General features: G+C 40.0%; 1 protein-coding gene across 3 annotated transcripts in view; it reads left to right on the forward strand.

Annotated features, from left to right (window-relative positions):
- Nucleotides 1-21,312, forward strand: part of PDE8A (phosphodiesterase 8A) — a 259,372-nt gene that overhangs the window by 203,391 nt on the left and 34,669 nt on the right. For all 3 annotated transcript variants that reach the window (XM_075133133.1, XM_048866934.2, XM_075133134.1), the window contains exons 3-11: nucleotides 3,396-3,586; nucleotides 4,944-5,000; nucleotides 8,342-8,399; nucleotides 10,380-10,468; nucleotides 10,723-10,801; nucleotides 12,146-12,283; nucleotides 18,813-18,901; nucleotides 20,473-20,524; nucleotides 20,623-20,665. In XM_075133133.1, coding sequence (XP_074989234.1) covers nucleotides 3,396-3,586; nucleotides 4,944-5,000; nucleotides 8,342-8,399; nucleotides 10,380-10,468; nucleotides 10,723-10,801; nucleotides 12,146-12,283; nucleotides 18,813-18,901; nucleotides 20,473-20,524; nucleotides 20,623-20,665 — 796 coding nt within the window. The remainder of the gene's footprint in view (nucleotides 1-3,395; nucleotides 3,587-4,943; nucleotides 5,001-8,341; nucleotides 8,400-10,379; nucleotides 10,469-10,722; nucleotides 10,802-12,145; nucleotides 12,284-18,812; nucleotides 18,902-20,472; nucleotides 20,525-20,622; nucleotides 20,666-21,312) is intronic.

Consider the following 21,312-nt stretch of genomic DNA (forward strand, 5'->3'; position numbering starts at 1 on the left):
CCACTACCTCTCTTGCTGCACAGATTCATTCATAGATTCATTCATAGCTCATAAGGCCAGAAAGGACCATTGTGATCATCTAATCTGACCTCTTGCATAACCCAGGACTCTTATAGGACTTCCCTGTATTAATTACTCTTTGAATGAGATCATCTCTTTTAGAAAAAAAAAATCCAATCTTGACTGAAAAATTTCCAGTGATGGGCAATCCACCACAGCATTGGTTAATTACCCTCATTTTAAAATTTTACACCTTGTTTCAAGTTTGAATTTGCTTAGCTTCAATTTACAGCCATTGGATCCTGTTATAGTTTTATTTTCTAGAGTGAAGAGCCCTCCATTATCAGATTTCTGTTTCCCGCATAGGTACTTATAGACTTTGATCAAGTTCCCCGTAACCGTATCTTGGATGTCATGTTCTTCTATCCTTTAATCATTGCCATGGCTCTTCTCTAAAACTCTCCAGTATTTCTTGAACTATGATTCCACAACTGGACACATTATTCCCGTACTGGTCACATCGGTGCCAAATACAGAGGTAATGTAACCTTTCTACTTCTAGTCAGTATTCCCCTGTTGTTATATATCCAATGGATCACAATAGCTGTTTTGGCCACGGCATTGCAATGGGAGCTCATGTTCAACTGATTAGCCGTCAAGCCATCATGAGTCTGAAAAAGACTTGTGGGTCACCATTTTCCAGGCTAGAGTCCCCCATCCTGTAAGTATTACCTGCATTCTTAGTTCTTAGATGTATACACGTACATTTAGCTTTATTAAAACACATATTGTTTGCTTGTGTCCCTCTTACAAAGTGATCCATATCGATCGGTATCAGTGACCTGTCCTCTTCATTATTCACCACTCCCTCAATCTTTGTATATCTGCAATTTTTATCAGTAATGATGTTCTAGTTTCTTCCAGAGTCATTGATAGATATGTTAGTGTGTGGGGCCAAAAAGTGCTTCCTTTGAGATCCCACTAGAAATACATACTCTTGATAATGATTCTTCATTTCCGATAACATTTTGAGACCTATCAGTTATCTAGTTTTTAATTAATTTAATATGTGTCATGTTGATTTTGTATCTTCCTAGTTTCTTAATTAAAATGCTGTGTGGTATGAAGTCAAATGCTTTACAGAAATCGAAATATATTACATCAACACTATTACCTTTTTCAATCCAATTAATAATCTCACCAAAAAAAGATATCAAGTTAGTTTGACATGATCTGTTTTCTACAAACTCATGCTAATAGGCAATAATTATATTACACTCCTTTAATTCTTTATTGATCAAATCCTATATCAGCTGTCCTATTATTTTGCGCAGGATCAATGTCACGCTGACAGAACTACTGCCCAGGTTGTCCCATTGATCTCTTTTAAATATTGGCACTACGTTAGCTTTCTTCCAGTCCCCTGCAACTTCCTCACTGTTCCAAGACTTGTTGCAAATCTGCATTAATGGTCCAGAGAGCTCTTCAGCCATCTCTTTTAAAATGCTTGGATGCAAGTTAGCTGGACGTGCAGATTTTAAAATGTCTAATGTTCAGTAGCTGCTGTTTAACACCCTTGCTGGTTACAGTTGGACTGGAGAGTATTTCATCATCATATGACTGAATACATCATCCTGCTTTTGCCCCAAACGAGGGCAGAAATATTTCTTGCACACGTCCATCTTTTCTGCATTATTGTTGACAATTCTACCATTTCCATCTAGTAATGGTTCAATAAATCAAGCCTCATAATACCCAGGGGAGGTAGCTAAATATTATTATCCGCATTTTACAGATAGGGATACTGAGGTATAGAGAGGTTAAATGACTTCAAATCTATGGCGGAGCCAGGAATACAACCCAGATCTGCTGATGGCTGTTCTGTGCTTTTTGCTACAAAATGATCCTTCCTTTCTTAAGATTGTTATAAATTAACTTTCACTAAAAATAGCCCAAACTATTACATGTTTTTACAGAGAGTTTAGCATAAACTACTATTGGTTGCTATAAAAGGAATCTGAGTTAAATGAACACAAAGTCCTTCACTCTTACAAAAATATGCACTACATGTAACTGTTAAGATTTATTGATAGACATTCTGCCAACCGGGTCCAAAGTGTAACTACCGCTGGAATTCTTAAAATAGCCCAGAAGTATAAAGTTCAGCAGGATGTGGTGTGAGTTACAGAAGCTATACATTATTGTTTGACCAGAGTATACATATCTTACTGTAGTTTGATTAAATTACTGAAAGTTTTGGTGTTGTGTGACAATAGCCAAATTCTGAAAGTGACTTTATTGCCCCTTTCCAAAAATGGACAGACACGTTGTATTATCTGCAAAAGCAGCATTAATTAAAGGCCCGTATTCTGTCTGCAAACAGCCCAAATAAAGCCTCTTCCTCACTCCCTACACAGTGTCATCCTGATGCAAAGCCTGTTTCAGTCAATGGCAGTTTTTCTGTAGACTTTAATGACCTTTGGATCTGGCCCTCTTCAACTTCTATAGCACCTTCCATCGTGGTTATCCGAACACCATACAAACATGAAGGAATTAAGCCTCCCCACACCCATATGAAGTGGGTAAGCATTCTTATCCCCATTTCAAAGAAAAAAGAAACTGAAGCACAGAGACACTAACCTTGCCAAAGGTTACGGCATGAGTTTGTGACCAAGCCAGCCCTAGGTCCCAGAATTCCTGACTCTCAGATTTTTATTTTAACCACAGCACACTCCCTTTGGAATGAATTGCAAGGCAGATGCTGCCTAAGAGTCATAACTGGGGCAAGCTGCATGCATAGGAATACCGTCCTTGACCTCAGAACCCCATGAGCTCACCAGGACTCCCATAGTTCTTGCTAGTCACAATATTTTAGGGGAGTCAGGATGAGATGGAAGGCACAACTTGTTTTCCATCATGCCACTGCAGCATCTGTGCAGATTTCCCCACAAATTATTTAGTCTGTGATTCCAGCAGTGTTAGCAAGTGGACATCCTGTACTAAGGCCCAGTCCAGCAAAGCCCTTAAGCATTTGCCTGGGACTGCTCACATGCTTACAATGACACCCATTTTAACTGCTTTGCTGGAACGGGGTCAAAGCAAGCAAAATGAATGAAAGTTACTTGTATATCTGTAAAAGGGCATATCACAGACTATTTCTATGATAAACCATATGTTTATTCTTATTACACAAACTGTATTCTAGTTTTAATAGTGTTCCCATTAAAATATTCCTTTGGCTCTATCAAAAACAATCTTATTAAATATTGTACATAAATCTTGTAAATGGACTTCACTAAAGTTTTCATAAAGTGGTTTAGGACTTGTAGAAATAGCAGCTGTACAGTATATTTAAAGATCTTTTAAACGTGATTCACTCTGTTTCTTTGACTCAGGTACTTTTAGTGTTTGCCAAAGAAGATAACCAGAGTAACGGGTTCTGTTGGGCCTGTGAGAAGGCTGGGTTTCGGTGTAATATTGCCAGGACACCTGAATCTGCACTGGAATGTTTTCTGGATAAACAGCATGAAATTATTATTATCGACCATAGACATTCCAGATATTTTGATGCAGAAGCTCTATGCAGGTAAGTTCCATAACAATGGAATTTGAAAAATAGTGTTTTTATTATAAAGGAATAGATGGAAAACTCAGAATGTGATTATAGGCAGGAAGAATGTATAAAGTTATAGTGAATCTGTCACCACAAATTTGTCATTTATATATTAGCTTTTTGATAAAAATTTAGAAAGGTGCAAAAAGCAATGATACCTGAGGGGTGTACACAATTGCTTTGTCATTTGCAAAGCAATAAACAACTGCTGAGACTTTATTGACAAAGTGAGGCTGAAGTGCTGGAGTTTCAAACGCTTAGACCCACAGTTGCATGCCTAATTTGTACACAGAAATCTGGGAATTCCATACATAAATTCATTTAATTAGCCATTTATATGCCTAGGTGCTGGAACTGGCGGTGCTGCCACACCCCTTGGCTTAAAGTGATTTCCATTATATACTGGATGTACAGTTTGATTCAATGGCTCTCTGCACCCCCTCTATAAAAATTGTTCCAGCACCTCTGTTTGTATGCTCAATTTCTTGAAATTTCCCATGCAACTACATGTGCAAATGAGGCAATATTTTGTGTGCACAATTGCACACCTACAGTGTTTGCAGATCTGGCCTGAAATACATAATCTTTCTCAAAAGTCTTGTATTACAAATTTACTCCAAAACAACCCCCACCAACTACTATAGCACATGAATAGGGGGAGAAATATTCTTTCATAGCTCTTCAAGGTCTGAAAATGCAGCAGTGTCTTGTTTTCACTGACTTTCTAGTGAAATACTCCCTGGGAGCATGTCTAGACTAAATATCTGATAGGGATGGGGGTGCAGGGGTCAGAGTTCTGACTGCGGGTGAGTGTAGTGGGGTCAGGGCACTGGGACAAATGCTTTACTTCTTGTTAAAATAAAGGAATTAGTTTAAGATCTGTCAGGAGAAGGCAGGAGAGCACTGATGTTCCCTTGGTTAAATTTTTACCACTCAATTCTTCAGCAGAGTAAAATGCTCAATAACTGATCGAGGACAAGTCTGAAACATGCATAACTGCATGGCTTCTTTTGGAATGGAGCATTGTGAATGTAGTGTCGATATGGGTTTCATGTCATTTGTGAGGAGAAGATATTTGCTATTTCCTCACCAGGGCTTGGCCAAAATCTGGACTAATCTACAATTTGCATGTTGTTTTTTCCACTGATACTCATAAACTGCTCAACATAGTCTTCTTTTGTAATTACCAAACAAGCTGGGGACTCAGTTTTGATTTGGTTGTGGTTTTTTTAGAATTAAGCATTTAAGAAAGGGATTTTCTAAAGACACTGTAGGATTTATTGAAGATGAACTACAGAAATGTTAAGTGATCTTGTTTCTTTATTTTAAGGTCTATCAGAACAACTAAAGCCTCAGAAAATACAGTCATAATTGGTGTAGTACGAAGGTAAATTGCAAATATCTTTATTTTCCAACATAAACAATCAAATGAATGTGAATCTAATCATTGCAAATACTAGAACAATAGCTCTAAATTAGAACACTTTATTGTGTTGGTGACACTATACTTCTACTGGGTACTGTGTTCACCATCCTCTGCTGCAGGAGGGGTGTAGCCTTGCCTTTTGATTTCTGCATTGCACGAGATATTCCCTCCCTCTCCCCCATATCACTGAAACTTTTAAGAACATGATTTGACCAAAAAACATAGCACTGTGTGCCAAGCTGTGGATCCTTCTCAAGGCTGAATGTTTTACAACTCATGGAAGACCCTCCTTGTAGCTGTCAGTATCCCTAGATACTAAACTGCCCAGTAGGCCTGTCACCTCTCATCCCTTCTCCATGACCTCTTTGAGTGGATGCTTTGTTCACTGCTGTCTAGGGAGACCATTTGTCCTAGTTTGCTAGGATTACCCCTGTACTGAAGTCCTGTCCTGCTAGTCTTGCTTGTTCTCCTGAAACTAGTTTTGTTGCTGTTTCAGTGAAAGCCTCTGGGAGGGTTGTCCAGCCACCTTTACCCACCCTCTGTTCTAGTCTCTCCAACTCCTCCTCTCCACTACAGATCCAGCTCTGTTAGTATTCCTTACCTTTCTGCTGAAGTCAGGCCCAATGGCTGCCTCTGTCCCGGCCTAATGAATCACTCCCCCACTTAGACAGTCTTGATCTTGACTACTTCCTCCTCTTTTTCTCTTGTTTGATTCCACTGCACTGTGTTTGGAGTACAATCTTAGCAGAAAGAAGCATTGGCCAAAAGAAAAATAAGCTGGCAGGTGGCACTTTAGGCCACGGCAAAGGAAGCTGCTGGCAAATCTTATGACTGTGACAACTAGGTCACATACACAGCCTTGGCAGCCCTTAAAGCTGGATTGGCTTTTATGCGAGTAATTTAAAGGGGAAAAAAGAAAATAAGGGAGGGAGAGAGAGAGAGAGAGGAAACAGCGGCTCAAGAGCATCTTGTTCTTCACCCAAAAAAAAAGAAAAATATGGCACACCCTTGGCACTGCAGGCCAACTGTTCATTATTAAGGTAGGACCAATTTGAACCTGGCTTGCTAAATCACAGCCATGGTAGGAAGTTACTCAAGAGGTTTTTCTGCAGTTACTTTTTCTTTAAAAAAAAAAAAAAAAAAAAGCAGCTCACACTGTGAATGCTGTGATAAGGATAAATGCTCTTCAGGAGAAGATCTCATTAACTTAAGCTCTCTAGCCTTTCAGACCACTAAGTGTCCCAGCCTGGTGTAAAAAGCTAAGAAATAAATTTGCATTGCCCTGGGGGTATGTCTACAATGCAGTAGGAGGTGTGGCTGCACTCAGGTGGGCATACCCATGCACAGGTGCCAACTTCTACTGATGCTGGTGGGTGCTCGACCCCTCTCTGCCCCTGGCCCCACCCCGACTCCACCCCTGCCCCGGCTCCTCCCACCTCCATTCTAACCCCTTCCCCAAAGTCCCCGCCCCAACTCCGACCCCTCCCTGCCCCTATTCCGACTCCTTCCCCAAATCCCCACTCCAGCCCCGCCTCTTTCCTGCTCCTCCCCCGTCCCTCCTGGGGCTTGCTATAGCTGTTTGGCGGCGGCAAGCGCTGGGAGGTAGGTGGAGGAGCGGGGATGCGGAGCGCTCAGGGGAGGAGGTGGCGGAGGAGGAGGTGAGGTGGGGCAGGGTGGGGAGGGGAGCTTGGGTGCCAGTGGGTGTAGAGCACCCACTACTTTTTTCCCCATGGGTGCTCCAGCCCCGGAGCATGCATGGAGTCGGTGCCTATGTACCTGTGCAAGGTTTAATCTAGGAAGCCCAGCTAAAACTAGCAGGGATGTTGCAGCAGCATGGACCCTTGCACAGGCTAGCAATGCAAATATATATCCAGGGTGCGGGGCAGGCTTATACAGACCACGCTGAAGCCTGTGCTGCCAGGTCTTCACTGCTATTTTTAGCCATGCTAGCTAGATGAAAGCAAGCGTGGATATACCTTCCCAAGCTGCGGATCACCTCCTATTGCAGTGTAGACATGCCATGGGACCGATTTTCTACTGAATAGTACATTGTACGGCTGTGTCTTCACTGACCAAAGATAAAGGTGTGTTTTTACCATGGTATAACTAACACATGTTAGCTATCCCACCGTAAGAACGTGGCAAGACAAGGCACTGGACTTTTAGCGCAAGATAAACAAAGTGAGCCAGCCACAGGCAGGGAGTATAGTGCTTGACTTCGCCTAGCAACCTGACGGTAAATGCAAATGCCTTATGTCCATTTAGGATTTTACTGGGAGCTATTGATCATGTGTCAATTATCTTACTGTAGAAAAACCATTTTTGTGCCAATGAACCCCCTCCAATTTATCAGCATCCTTCTTGAATTCTGGGCACCAGAACTGAGCACATTATTCCAGCAGCTGTCTCACTGGAAGCTAAGATACCTATATCTATTCTCTAATCTGCCACTGACTCTGTCTCACCTTGGGCAAGTCCCTTAATTTTGCTATGCCTCAGTTTTCCCATCTGTAAAAGAGAGGAATTATACCCACTTAGAGTGCCCTGAGGTTTTCAAATCAGAAGAACTATTTAAATGCAAGCAATTACATCACCTGCTTCACCAGCCTCCCTTACCTCTGATATACTTTTTAACCAAACCTAAAACAATTGCCATTCCTCCAACTTCTCCCATCCCAAGATATACACATATTTTTTTTAAATATTGAAAGATTATATGGCCAAGATTTTCAAAAATAATGAGTGATTTTGGTGCCTCTTTTTATGGGCGTCCACCTTGTCACACCTTAAAGAGTCCTGATATTCAGAAAGTGCTGAGCACCTGACTTTGGAAAACCAGGCTCTACTGAATGTCCCAAGTTAGACATCCAAGATTTGAGGCACCCAAAATCACTAGTCACCTTTTGAAACCAGTTGGCCATGTCAACTTTCAATTTCCCCATATTTTCCATTAGCCAAGGGTAGCAACAACAGTAAAGAGTCGAGTATAGAAAAACATGGACTAGTCAAGCGATTTCTTAAGTCTGTTGGCATGAAGCATTGATTTTTGTGTTGCAAAAAAGTTAGGGAGCATACTTGAAAATGGAAATGATAATTTTGACGTAACATTTACTGAAAATTAAACTTAACATTCAAGATGTTTATCAAAGCACAAGAAGTGTATTTGATTTACAATAACAAAACTGTAATGCTTGGCTACATAGTGTGTGTTTTAGGCCCCAATCCTGCTAAGGATTCTTTTGTGGGACCAAGACTGAATCAGCAAAAGAAGCATTTCTGACTTTGTCGTTCTGTTTTGACAGACATAGTGATCGGGAGGAGTCATCAATATTGCCACTGATTGCAGCAGGCTTCACAAGGGTGCGTATGTATTGTCATCCCCTGGATCGTTCTGTAATGTGTGAACTATGATGTAATATGAGAAGCTGTGTTGCGGTTTGGTTTTCAGTGGTCCAGTTTGTCAGTAGTCCAGTCTGCAAAGCCTCACCTTCTGTAGTCCATTGTTCTATATTGTCTCCTCCTGAGCTAGCATATCCCAATGGAAACAGAAACATGACCACTTCCAAGATCATCCTAACTATCAGAGACTTTTTATATGCTGATTTTAAAAGAAATTTAAAAGCATTACACTTCATTTCATAAGTATATATGGGCCAGACTGACCCATTAGTAGCCATACGGTAGCAGAGCAGGGAAGTAACTTGTAGTGAACATAGAACATCCTATGGGAAATTGATGCTATCAAATACAAATTCTCACCTGTAAACTGGGTTCAAACATTGTCAGGTGCTCTTATCTATTGTTTAGAGCAGTGGTTTAGAGCAGTGGTTTGCTGCTCCAGGCCAATGGGAGCTGCTGGAAGCACCGCGGGCTGAGGGACGTACTGGCCGCCGCTTCCAGCAGCTCCCATTGGCCTGGATCAGCGAACCGCGGCCAGTGGAAGCTGCGATCGGCCGAACCTGTGGATGCGGCAGGTAAACAAACCGGCCCGGCCTGCCAGGGGCTTTCCCTGCACAAGCGGCAGAACAAGTTTGGGAACCACTGGTTTAGAGTCATCTGGAATGCATTACACTGAATCTGTTCCCTGGCAACTATCCCAATTAAGCAGGCTTGGTGCTTATTAGTGTGTAAGTTAGGTGGATTCTTCAGTACATTAAGCTGACAATGGAACAAAAAGTGCATGATTTATAGTGAGACGCATGGTGCATGTTCACTAGTTTGTTTACTACTCTGTCATAGCGCTTTTGCATCCCTGTCCTTATTTGTAGTTAGACCTCAATGCTGCAAATGCTAAAGGATGGGAGTAATTTTATGCATCTGAGTAGATCCAGTGACTTCAGAGGGACTACTCAGATAAGTAAAGTTATGCAGAGTGCTTAAGTATTTTCAGGATTAGGGGCTTGACAGCCTTGGCATTATCTTTCTAGAACCCATTCCTGCAATTCTTACTCCTCATCAACTCCCCTTGAAGTCCATGGCACTTTAGCACGCATGAAGATTCGAAGGGCTTGTCTGCACTTGGAAGTTGTTTCTGATTAACGTAGGGGATGTATTTGAAGTGCCACAGCTGTTCCTGAATAACTCCATGCATGGACAGGCTTATTCTGGAATAAGAGTTCCTTGTACCTGTTTAGTTTAACCCACTTTGGTTAAATTAAATAGGAAGATGGCACTTTTATTACAGAATATGTGTCCACCCATGGAGTTATCTGGGAACAGTTAATCAGGAGCAGCTTCATGTGTAGAAAAGCCCTTTGGCCAAACACATAAAGAGTCTGAATCAAAACCCACCAAAGTCAATGGGAGTCTTTCTGTTGACTTCCTTAGGCCTTGCATCAGGCCCAAAATGAATACACACTAGGCAAGGGCTAATATCTTGTCATGTAACAGTTTGTTTGTTTGTTTGTTTGTAACATTGTTTGTTTCTATCCAGGAAATTATGACCTAGAAAGCTAAACACCATGTAAACTTAGTGTTGAAATTTGACTTTTTTTTATTAACAATATGATTTAATTGTTATTTAAACTAAACAGCATGAAGACAAATAATTTTAACAGAAATTAGTTTGATCCTGTTTATTAACTTTGTTGATAGTCACATTGACACAGCATGCTGTTTTTATCTTGTTGTTACATTTTATTTTCTATTGCTTTTTTCAAAATGTAACACCTGGAGGAAATGTTAATGTTAGTGTTAAATCCCTGATAAAAGTTTCTAGAGCTCTTTACTTGTGAATGTGTTAATTTTATGCATCCCTGCTGTCATTCATAATTTCTTTTTTCTTTAAAACAGCATATCTTTATTGACAGAAAAGTCAACTTTCTAACTTTTCATTTACAGAGATATGTAGAAAATTCCAATATCATGGCCTGTTACAATGAGCTAATTCAGCTGGAATTTGGAGAAGTGCGGGCACAATTTAAACTAAGGTAATTGTACCAATTTCGAGAAAACATCAACAATAAAAAAGGCCAAATTTATTCTCATCCAAAAAAGAAGATTTCTTCTTACTGTATGGATGCTCATTACAGAAAGTTAGTTAGCCAAAGAAGTATGTCCCTATTAATCCCTAAAGCACAAACTCCTGCCAGAATTTGTGTTTTTTCTTTGTATGATATTTTATATAGATTGTAAGAGACACGTAAATTAAATCTAATTCATTGGGTTTTTTTCTGTCTACAAGGGCTTGTAATTCAATATTTACAGCACTCGAAAAAAGTCAAGAAGCCATTGAGATCACAAGTGAAGACCATGTGATACAGGTTTGTTCTAGTTATTTTTATAAGCATAAAATATTGTTCTGTGGGTTCACTAAATTTTATTTCATCCACAATGATATGTACTCTTTCTTTAAAAGAGGTTCAATCATCTGACCTAATAGTTCTAAACAGATGAGACGAATTCAGCTCTCATGTACAATTTCCTCAGTTTAAAATATCCTGTGTAAACCAAGTATATTTTAAAAAATAAGTAATCTTTGCGGTTATGCTGCAGATCTGGCCCTCAGTCTTTTTGTGATGCTCATTTCACATGTTGCTGATAACTGCTGGTGAACACAGCCACGGTTTTATAAACTTTCTTTTCCTAAAGTGTTGCAAATTAATTTAATTTTTCTTTAAAACCTAGCGGCAAGCAAAGCTAATTCCAAGTGCAGGCAAGGCCCCTGAGTGTAAGTTTTAGTCAAGTTTCAGCAAATGTCCCCAAGTGACTAGAATAAAATCACAAAACTCATTTCCTTGAAGCTCATTGTCCTTGAAGACTTGAATCCATCCCTCTGTACGCACTGGGGCTCAAACCTGCAAGTTGGGAGCTGCAGGGAGAGCCGCTGCTTTTACCTCTCCCTGTAGAGCTAAAGCTGCAGCCCTGCCCTGCAGCTCCCAGCTGTTTGCCAGTACCTCTCCATGCAGAGCTAATATCTGGGAGCTGCAGGGAAGGGCCGCTGAGAGTAAGAGGGGGTGGGTGCTTGGGGAGACATGACTCAAGCTGTTGGATGGGGCCAAACCTTTAAATTGTGCCCCCCGCCCATCATCAAGCACCTTCAGTTTATGGAGAAGGATTCCTGCCTCCCAGCACTCTTAGATTCCCCTTCACACAGCCCATTTTCTTGAGCTTTCTGTGGGGCCCAGAGACACCCCCGCACCCCAGTCCTTAGCTGTTTCATATAAAGAAAAGACAGAATTTAGCAACATTACTGGTTAATACTCCTCTGCCCTACAAAATCTCGTCATCCTGTTTGTGTCTTTCACAACACTGAGATTGGTCTCAGTTTGAAAGGATTAATTTTTCAAGAGTATTTGTTGTCTATAATAACTTCTTAGAAATGCAAAACTATGTTGTATTTCCATAACAAAATATATTTCCCCCTCTCTCTGCTCATGTGCGCACACAGGCTTGTTTTGTAAGAGCGCCAGGCTTCTGGACTGGATTTTTGTTTTGTTGTGCTAAAAAAATTGAAGTGTATGTTTTATGAATAATACATACAAAGATGTTTATTTCAGCTTAGTAAACATACCACTAGGTATTAACAAGGTAGGTCAAAATGCAGGTCTGTCTTGACTTTCTTCCTTTAAGTATTGTGTTTAATGAGCTTTGGTTTTATTTCACAGTACGTAAATCCTGCATTTGAAACAGCGATGGGCTATCAGATAGGTGAATTAATAGGAAAGGAATTAACTGAAGTGCCTATAAATGAAAAAAAAGCTGATTTCCTAGATACTATTAATTCCTGCATAAAGATAGGAAAGGTAAGTAGCCATATAATATCATTTATCATTCCATGATATTATTACACACTGCCTGTATGAGTGATAATTGTCCATGCATAAAACACAACAAGGAGTTTACAGGTATGTAACCTGTGTTGTTTGCTTACTCACACAAGTAATCCCGTTGAAGTCAATGAGACTAGTTGTGACTAGCAGGATTTGGCACTAACATACTAACCTGGGGTCCAATCCTCTTCCCACTGAAGTCAATCGCATTCATCTTATTGACTTCAGTGGGAGCAGGCTTAGTCTAGTCCTCTCAACTGCAATAATTATGGGCTCAATCCTGCAAGGTACAGAGGAGAGCCACATACTCTTCAACTCCCATTGGTACTTTGCTGCACTGGGTCTTGGAGCGCTGCTCCTTACTGTAGATTCTATTTTACTTGCGTTGAAAACCAATCTTGTGTGTTATCTCACTCTCATTGTTGTAACTCCAAATGCTTTAAATTGTGGGTCTGAGGGTGTGGACAATCTTACTGATGCTAAAGAAATGAATCCCACATGATTTAAATCTTCTCATTCAATTTGTGTAGGTGTGTTTGTGCGAGTACATATGTGCCCATGCGCCCTTTCATTGTATCCCATATTTGGTATGCTTAATAATGGTGAAAAACAATTAAAAGAAATCTCTGAGAACAATAAATATTCTATGTTGGTGGGAAAATTCTTATCAGCAGTAAAAAAATGTTTTTGACATTGTCAAAACATAAAGCTGTGTAATGTATAGTATAAGAAAGTGATAAGATGGAGTAATGCATTTCTAGAATGGGAACTGAACTGAGTTTAAAGAGGTTTGGATCTCATCAAGAATTACATTTTCCTTTTTGTAAAGGTTACTTTCAGTTAAGTTGCATGGAAAAGTAAGAGAGTAAAACACTCTCCTGTGTTGTTTCTATGTAGCGTGTGTTACATGTATGTGTATTACTCACTTTACATATTTGGGGCATATGCTGCATGCACCAAAAGGTGTGAAAACCTAAAAGGGAGGTGGAGAATAAGGAAAATCAGGTAACTTGATATGAAAGAACAAGTTGTCCAGTGGCCGGTAGATTAGAACAGAACCACACTCCATTTTCAACATGATACATTGTAGCTGATTAGCAAGCTCAGAATTTAGAAACCTTGGGAGAGAGGCATGTAATTGCTATCACCCTAAAGGGACATATCAGCTTCCAACTGCCAGGCTCTTTTCTTCCCCAAGAGAGGTAGTTCTCTAATGACTAAGGAACTCGCTAGTGGATTTCCATTAGAAATATTGTTGCACCAAGGAAGTGCAGGGAAGTCAGATGGCTTCAAAGTCCAGATATGGAGGTTGATAACAGAGATTTTGCAGACTGCCTCATAGCACTATGGTGTTCCTTTGACTGTATTATTGTTGTGGCACTATGTGAGTGTGCATCCGAGTATGTCTCGGAGCTGACATTTGCATCTTGACAGCAAAGCTTAAATGCCTTCTGAGGCCAGTGAAAAGATATGTCATGGTACCCTGTCTAAGGAGACACTGTTCATGGTGATAACATGAGGAATTTTCTGAATCAGATGCATTTGCAAAGATGTGCCATGGCATATACACAAGGCTGAGTCAGGGTAGCTAATTGGGTCACACTAGCTGTCTGCTGGGAAACACCACATTATTGACAGTGTGGTGAGATGTTAAAATTAATTACTAGTGTTATTTACATCTAGGCATTGATGCATCAAGACACCAGCACAAAGATGTGATTAGTCACACTGTGTACATCAAGGTAGTAACATGAGTATTCGTCTAGAAAGGCAATGATGTGTCTCTGTGCAGATGGAATGTGCATCTGAACATGAAACTGTCAAGTGTCTGGATATTGACTGGAGTGCTGGAACGGATCCAAGAGACATCCAAGGGCTAAAATGATGGTACTTCACAGTTCTGTTGCCTCTGTGAAGGTGCATCCAAATAAAGGCACGTGGTACAGGTCTGATACCATTATGTGGTGGTCATTAAGTTAAGAATACAGATCAGTTAGTTCTATTGGGCCTCATGACTACAGCATCTACTATTCAAGATATCCAATTATCACATTTTCAATTATTTTTAATGTAATAACAAAAATGCCTCTAACAGAAATGTATTTTTAGACTACTCATGGTAAAAAAACAACAACTAATACTGAGTAATATTTTCCTCTAAGTATGGAGCTGTCAAGATTTTCATGTTTTAGTATACTGATTTCAGGACACCCCTCTGTGAATATTAGGGAGATATTAAACTTTAAAGCCTGCATTTCTGGAAGGTCTTGAACTCTCCTCGATGTAGATCTGTATTTGTTACATATGTCTTCTTCTTTGCCATTGGGACACTTAACAGATTGTAATCTATTGAGATTGTAAAAATGTAGAATTTTACCTATTAACACAAAAAGAGTTCTTCCAGACAACATTTGCAGATGCAATTTTACTGTGTGGTTCAACGTTTGAAAGATCACAATACTTTGAAAGTGTTTTTATACTGAATTGTTCCAGGAGAATTTGAAACAAACTTGTGTCCGGAAGGAATAACATTCTCCAAAAAGTTTTGGTTGTGTCAAGATAAATCTGATTTGATTTATCTGTCTCCCTCCATGTTTGTGATTTCTTTGTACATATGAAAAAAGACTGCTTCCCGTTAGCAACCAAATATGTGAGCACTGTAACTTGATTACACTAGCTTACAATATACCAAGCAATTTCTCTAGCCCAGACAAAAACCCGTGCTCTGATGTTTTCTGATCATCCAGCAGACAGTAGGAGTTCTTATCTCATGATGAGACGAACCCTTTCCAGTTTGAGACTACGTGGTATGGTATCATAACAAACACAGTAACAAACCAGAATTTTTGATAGAGCTGCGCCAGAGATTTGGGGGAAATGTTTCTAGTTGTACAATGGGATCCAAGATGGATCTATGCCTGTTCATCCACACCTGTAGCATTTTAACTCCTTTGTTGAGAAACATTAATCTGTGGCCAAGTTTAGCATCTTCAAACAGTATTTGATTGGCATTTTACACAGTAAAGCAAGGGGTGTTTTAGCGAATGGACTTGGACAATCCATGTAGTATACAGTGATCAGGAAGGATATTGTAGAGCCAAGTAAAAAGATGTCTTTGATTAACATATGCTGGCTGTACTCACAAGAGACCAGCGCTATCAAAGGGCATTTTCCTTCTGTTCGAATTTAAGAAATTAAGACACAACACTTGTATATTCTTAACTCGTTGAATGAATCAAATTAGATCCACTGAGGTGAAATCTGAACCAGCTGATCACATCTGACTAGAAGTTTTGCTGCATCTGATCCCTATGATCTGGGACAAAAAAATCTTTATTTGAGATAGTTTCACTTTTCATAAAGTGAGGACAAATCTACACCACAGTGAGAGTATTTCCCACCGACATAGTGTCCCTGTGGACAGCGCTTAGATTGATGTAACTTACGTTGCTCAGGGGGATGTCTTTTTCACACCCCTGAGTGACGTAAGTTACATTGACTTAAGCGGTAGTGTAGACCAGCCCTCATGAGATACCTTTTGATAATTCAGACAAGGCACCCAATTTCTCTCACTGCTTGGAAGTTACTCCACAGAGGAATATATATCCTGCAAACTATAGGGGAAGTTATTTAGTTGTCTAAGGCAAGTGAGTAGTTTGTAAGGGTGCACACTGTGTGCAATTTTATATGAAAAATGAACCAAACTCAGTGGCCCTTCCCTGGACTCAGATCACATTGTGGAAGATTTTGTGCTTGACATTGAGCTTTGGTTTACAATGAGCTTTGGTGTCTTACTGGGTAATGAAGCATTGCCTTCCAAAGGTATCAGTAGAGCAGCAGATTATCATATCAAGGATGTTATTGATCCTTTCTTTTCTACTTACACCAGACGTTCTTAGTCTTTATTTTAACACCAGAACATTAGGCCACGCTGAAGTGACTGTGACACTGTATTTCTAGGACAGTAATTCATTCATAAGGATGAGCTCAGTTGAAGGCATATGTCGAGAGGTACATATTCTCTATTTAGCTGGCTGACAGAGGTTCTTGGAGAAAGCATATGGAGTTCTTAAAATATGTTTATGTAATATCCTTATAAGAACTTTACCTAATGGCTGGTGTTTATCTTAGACCAGAACTGAAATTCTTCTGACCCTTCTCCTCCACATGTTACCTTTCAAGGTTTTCTTGTTTTTTTCAGGCATTACAACTGTGAATTTTGCCTCTTAAATATGAAGCAAAATCCATTAGTGACTACTTCTATTCTGACATGAGGGGAAGGCACTTGCAACTCTACAATTATTCAATCCGTGCATTATGACTTCATCCCTTTATGCATATTCTGACCTTATTATCTGGGTTTAGAGATTGATTACTCTTCTCTCCCTTATCCTGGTTGTCAGGGAACTATTGCTATGTATCATTTTAATTCCAAGAGCATAGAACTGTGTAATGTTTGCTTAGTCCTCATTTATATTCCTCATGCAACATATGGGAGAAGATATTATGCTTGATTCCCAATTTGTTGTGCACAGTTCTTTTCTCAGAGAGAGGCATGGAAAAACCTTTCAGGTTTTTTTTTTTTTTTTTTTTTTTTCATTCCTCAACTTCCTCCCCACACTGCTTGTCATTATGCAGTCCTTATGCATGCTGGATTCGTTACTTGTTGGTTCTCCCTCCCCAGTGCAAAGTGCATTAAAATGTAGGGCAAATTCTACCCTCAGTTATGCCTGTGCAGTCTTGGCCCATCTGTCTATTGGTTTCTCTCCGATATAAGGATAAATGTAGGTGTGTATATACAGTATTCTGCACTGTGTGTATGTGCACATGGATTAGGGTGACCAGGTGTCCCGATTTTATAGGGACAGTCCCGATTTTTAGGTCTTTTTCTTATATAGCTCCTATTACCCCCCACCCCCCGTCCAAATTTTTCACACTTGCTATCTGGTCACCCTAACATGGATACACATATGCATAGAAAACCTGATCAATTAAAAGACTCCCTGTGACTTCACTGGGCTTTGGATGACGCCCATATACAGTAAGCAGTCAATTTGTTGTTCATTGTTGGACGCTCTTGGACCCAGATTTTCTAGACTCTTTTTCTCTTTAAATTTATGCTAGGATGGACAAACTTGTCGTTATGACTTTGAATCCACTCAGATATCATAGGTCCACAGACTGCTTCATACTGAATGTTACTGGTTTTGCATTACGCTATGGAAAAAGGAACAAAAAGAGGAGAGTGGGAGAGAAGTCAGGTGAACAGTGGAACAGAAAGCAGACAGAATGGGGACAGGGTTGTGGGAGAAGACTGACGAAAGCTACAGAGAAAGAAAAAGAATTCTACTGGACAAATATGGGATGTACAACATCTGTTTGTGCCAGTCTCACTTGTGGAGTTTCTTCTATTCCCCAATACATAGAACAGCCTCTGCTTTAAGTAGAAGTTGCTGAGTTAGATATATGAAAATAATAATAGGAGTAACTGGGTGAAATCTGCCACCTGTTATACAGGAGATCAGATAACGGTCCCTTCTGTCTTTAGAATCAATGAATAAAAAAAGATTTTTTTAACAGGATGCCCTTTAAAAATATAGGTTTAAAACAGGAGGGCAAATAGTCAGTTTCTGAAAATTGTATCCAGGGCTGACCAAAAATTTACATCTAAGCTATTTTTTGACAGAAAATTGGGTTTTCAAGTAACTGCAACCTTCACTAGAAGTTTCTGCTTTCCATAGAAATTTTTGATTATTATTTAAAAAAAACAACAACAAATCCTGAAAACCAAAAGCTTTCCATTTTTTGGATTTTTGACAAAAAGTTGAAATGTTTGGCAGAAAAAAACCCAGGCATTTTCTGACAAGCTCTACTCACCCATTAGCCTGAAACCCAAGAGTGTGGATCTATTATAACTACAATGCTAACTTCAGAGATCAAGAAGTAAGCATGTTTCAACCCCTCCAGAGTTGGACTCCTCTGGAGCCCATCAACCAGTTCACTGGTCAGTGTGCTATTATATATACAAAAAATGTCTCATGTTTTCTGTCTTTGGAATTCAGCTTCAAAATTGTGTGAAATTATTTTGGAGTTTAATTTTCTTAAATTTGTTTTTATAAATAACATACTTGGGCAAAGGGAGAGGCTGTCTGAGTTTTCTGGAGAGGTGGATAATTTCTCCAATGAGCTAAAAGAATGAGTCATTTGTAAGTGGAGTGAGAACCCTCAGCCCCAGTTGCATCTTCAGTTCCTCTTCTTTCATATTTCTTCTTTCTGCGTCCATGTTTCTCTGACACATGCATTGCCTCTACGACCCCCAAGAATGAATGTCTAGGTCTGGGATTGCAAAGCAGATTTAAATGAAAATATATCAAATTTAGATTTGTTTTTATTTTTTTCCTGACTCTCTTGGCAGTAATAAATGAAGAGGAATTTGTAAAAAATAGCCTTATGTTTGTTAATTACTTACTTGAATGTAATTATCCTTGGACTACTTTTGCAGGAATGGCAAGGAATGTATTACGCCAAAAAGAAAAATGGAGATAGCATACAACAAAATGTGAAGATAATACCTGTCATCGGACAGGGAGGGTAAGTGCAAAAGTTAAGTACCTTGTCAATATGTATTTGAGGTATGATACAATGCTCAATGAAGTCAGAAACTCCCATTGGCTTCAGTGGGTCTTGCATCAGTCTTTATTGCTTTCTAAGTGAAATTCATCCCTGCAGAGCTGGAAGCTTGCAGTGGGACAGATCCACCACTTAAGTTCTCAGGGTAAAATCCACTTTACTCACATAATGCTCTGCTAATTGCACTGTATGCAAGGGAAGTGAAATCCAAACCCCAGTGCAGAGCCAGGGTTTGGGCCAAGCTCCCTGTGACTATTATTCCAGCCTGCGGGATAGAGTGGTGCGTGCTCCCATTATGCCTTGTGTTGAGGCCACTGGAGGGGCCACATAAACCTAGAGCCTGTGTTCCCTCCCATCATCTCCATCCATGCTGGCCTATGCAAGGCTGGTGTGCAGACTGGTTCTGTGGTGCAGCGACTGGATCTGTGTAGGTCCTTTACACTTACATCCCAGGTGAACTTGGCCCAAAGGGAGCTAACATTCCTTACTCAGGCAAAATTCCCGTTTTCCAGCACTTCCATTCGGCCATTGACTGAGACGTTTAGAGCAGAATGGTAAATATTGATTATTAGAACATTTATGGTAAGTCCACCTATGCAATTTCAATAAAGAAAGGGGGACCAGCTGGCACATATTGTAGCAATCCCCAAACTCTCTGGGAATTTTCCAAACATGCACCTTACCTTATGCCTTAGTTCCTCCTATTCTACTGAAGCATCAGGCAGTCCAGTTCCTCCATTGATTATCATCACTTGCTAGTTGTGATGCTTCTTCCTAGGTGATGCCAGTGGAAAACATGCAGAGTTATTAAAATAATATGGGCTTGATGATATAAGAGTACACGTTCCTCCGGAAACCCCCAGTTTTGTATGTCCCTTCCTTCTCAGTTGATCTGTCTTACCATGAAGGAAAGGTTATATGCAACTTCTTTCCTATCCAACAAACATTATAGGTTAATTAAGTGAGCAGTGGAAACTCCACTCTTTATAGGCAGAAGAAGTGGGATGTTTTAAATTGCTGGCATCCCTCGGTAGTAATTCATACTCTCTATTCTCCATCAGTGGAGCAAAAGCATCTGGCAGCTTGTGATACAAAGCAAAGGAGATGGACCCATACTCATGTATACATTACCTGAGTACAAAGCAAATGTGGTTGGCACAGGGAGTGTCATGCCGATCTGGAGGCATTTAGGATGGTACTAGCCTAGGTGATTGCTCCACCCCTAATCCCTATAATCTGTCTGTCTGGACCTACATCATTGCAGATGCACCAGCCACATCATACACCTAAACTTCCCCCAGCAGCAGCAGAGAATGAGCCCACATAGCATGGCTATACAGCACACACATCCCACCCTCCCTCCCTCCTGCCCTCCCGTGCAGCTGAACTGCATTGGTTCCATGCCCTCACAGAGTACAATTTGTTCTGGATGGATTTATTGCTAGTATGGATCTTGTAAATTTAAAATGCCGCTAGATGTGAATCAGAGCTGGGAATTGGTGCGACAATAACGCATTGTTTTTTGCCTACAGAAAGATTAGACACTATGTGTCAATTAGTAGACTGTGCAATGACAACAATAAGGTAAGAAAAAAGGTGACTTGTCCATTTTAGTTTAAGCAGAAAATATCACAGCGTGATCAGGAAATTGATTAACTGGATTTTCTTATATTGATTTGTAGGCAGAAAGAATATGTGAACGTGTTCAGGCTGAATCTCAGACAGGTACGTGATTGCATTTTTGTCACAAGAAGCATGGGATGTATGCAGGAAAAGATTAGATAGATTCGCTAAGATCAGACTCAAACACGGGTTACAAAGCGCAGTGAAAACAATAATATTTAGATAGCAATAAAATGTATTCCTGGGGGAGACAAAATAAATGCGAGTTATCTATGCCAGGCAAATTTGTTTCAGCAGTAACATAAATCAAACAAACCTTGAAAATGTAATGTGTCTGTGTTAGAACCAAGAGTGGGTACCACATTTGGCTCTATTTCACATTCCAATCGTAGGTAGTGTAGTTGATGCAATCTCTATGACTAGATTAGAAATGTCAAGGACACCATCGAGATGGAATTACGTCATGGCTAATATAATTCATGGCATGCACCTTTTGCTTCTTTATTAAAGATCTGTTGCTTTTGCTATTTTGGGATATTGCACATGGATGGATATGATGATGAATGCACATCATTTAGGGCTTGGTCCTGCTCCCATTGAAGTTCATAGCAAAACTCTCCTGGGCTTCTATGGGCCTTAGAGTTCCAGAGTTTACAGGGTGGTTTCAATCCCAAATCAATCTGTTTATATTCTGAACAATTATGATTAGGAAACTCCCAGTTGGTTTTTTATTTAATTTAAATTAAAAC

Source organism: Caretta caretta, chromosome 10, assembly GCF_965140235.1.
Source record: "Caretta caretta isolate rCarCar2 chromosome 10, rCarCar1.hap1, whole genome shotgun sequence".
NCBI classification, from domain to species: Eukaryota; Metazoa; Chordata; order Testudines; family Cheloniidae; genus Caretta; species Caretta caretta.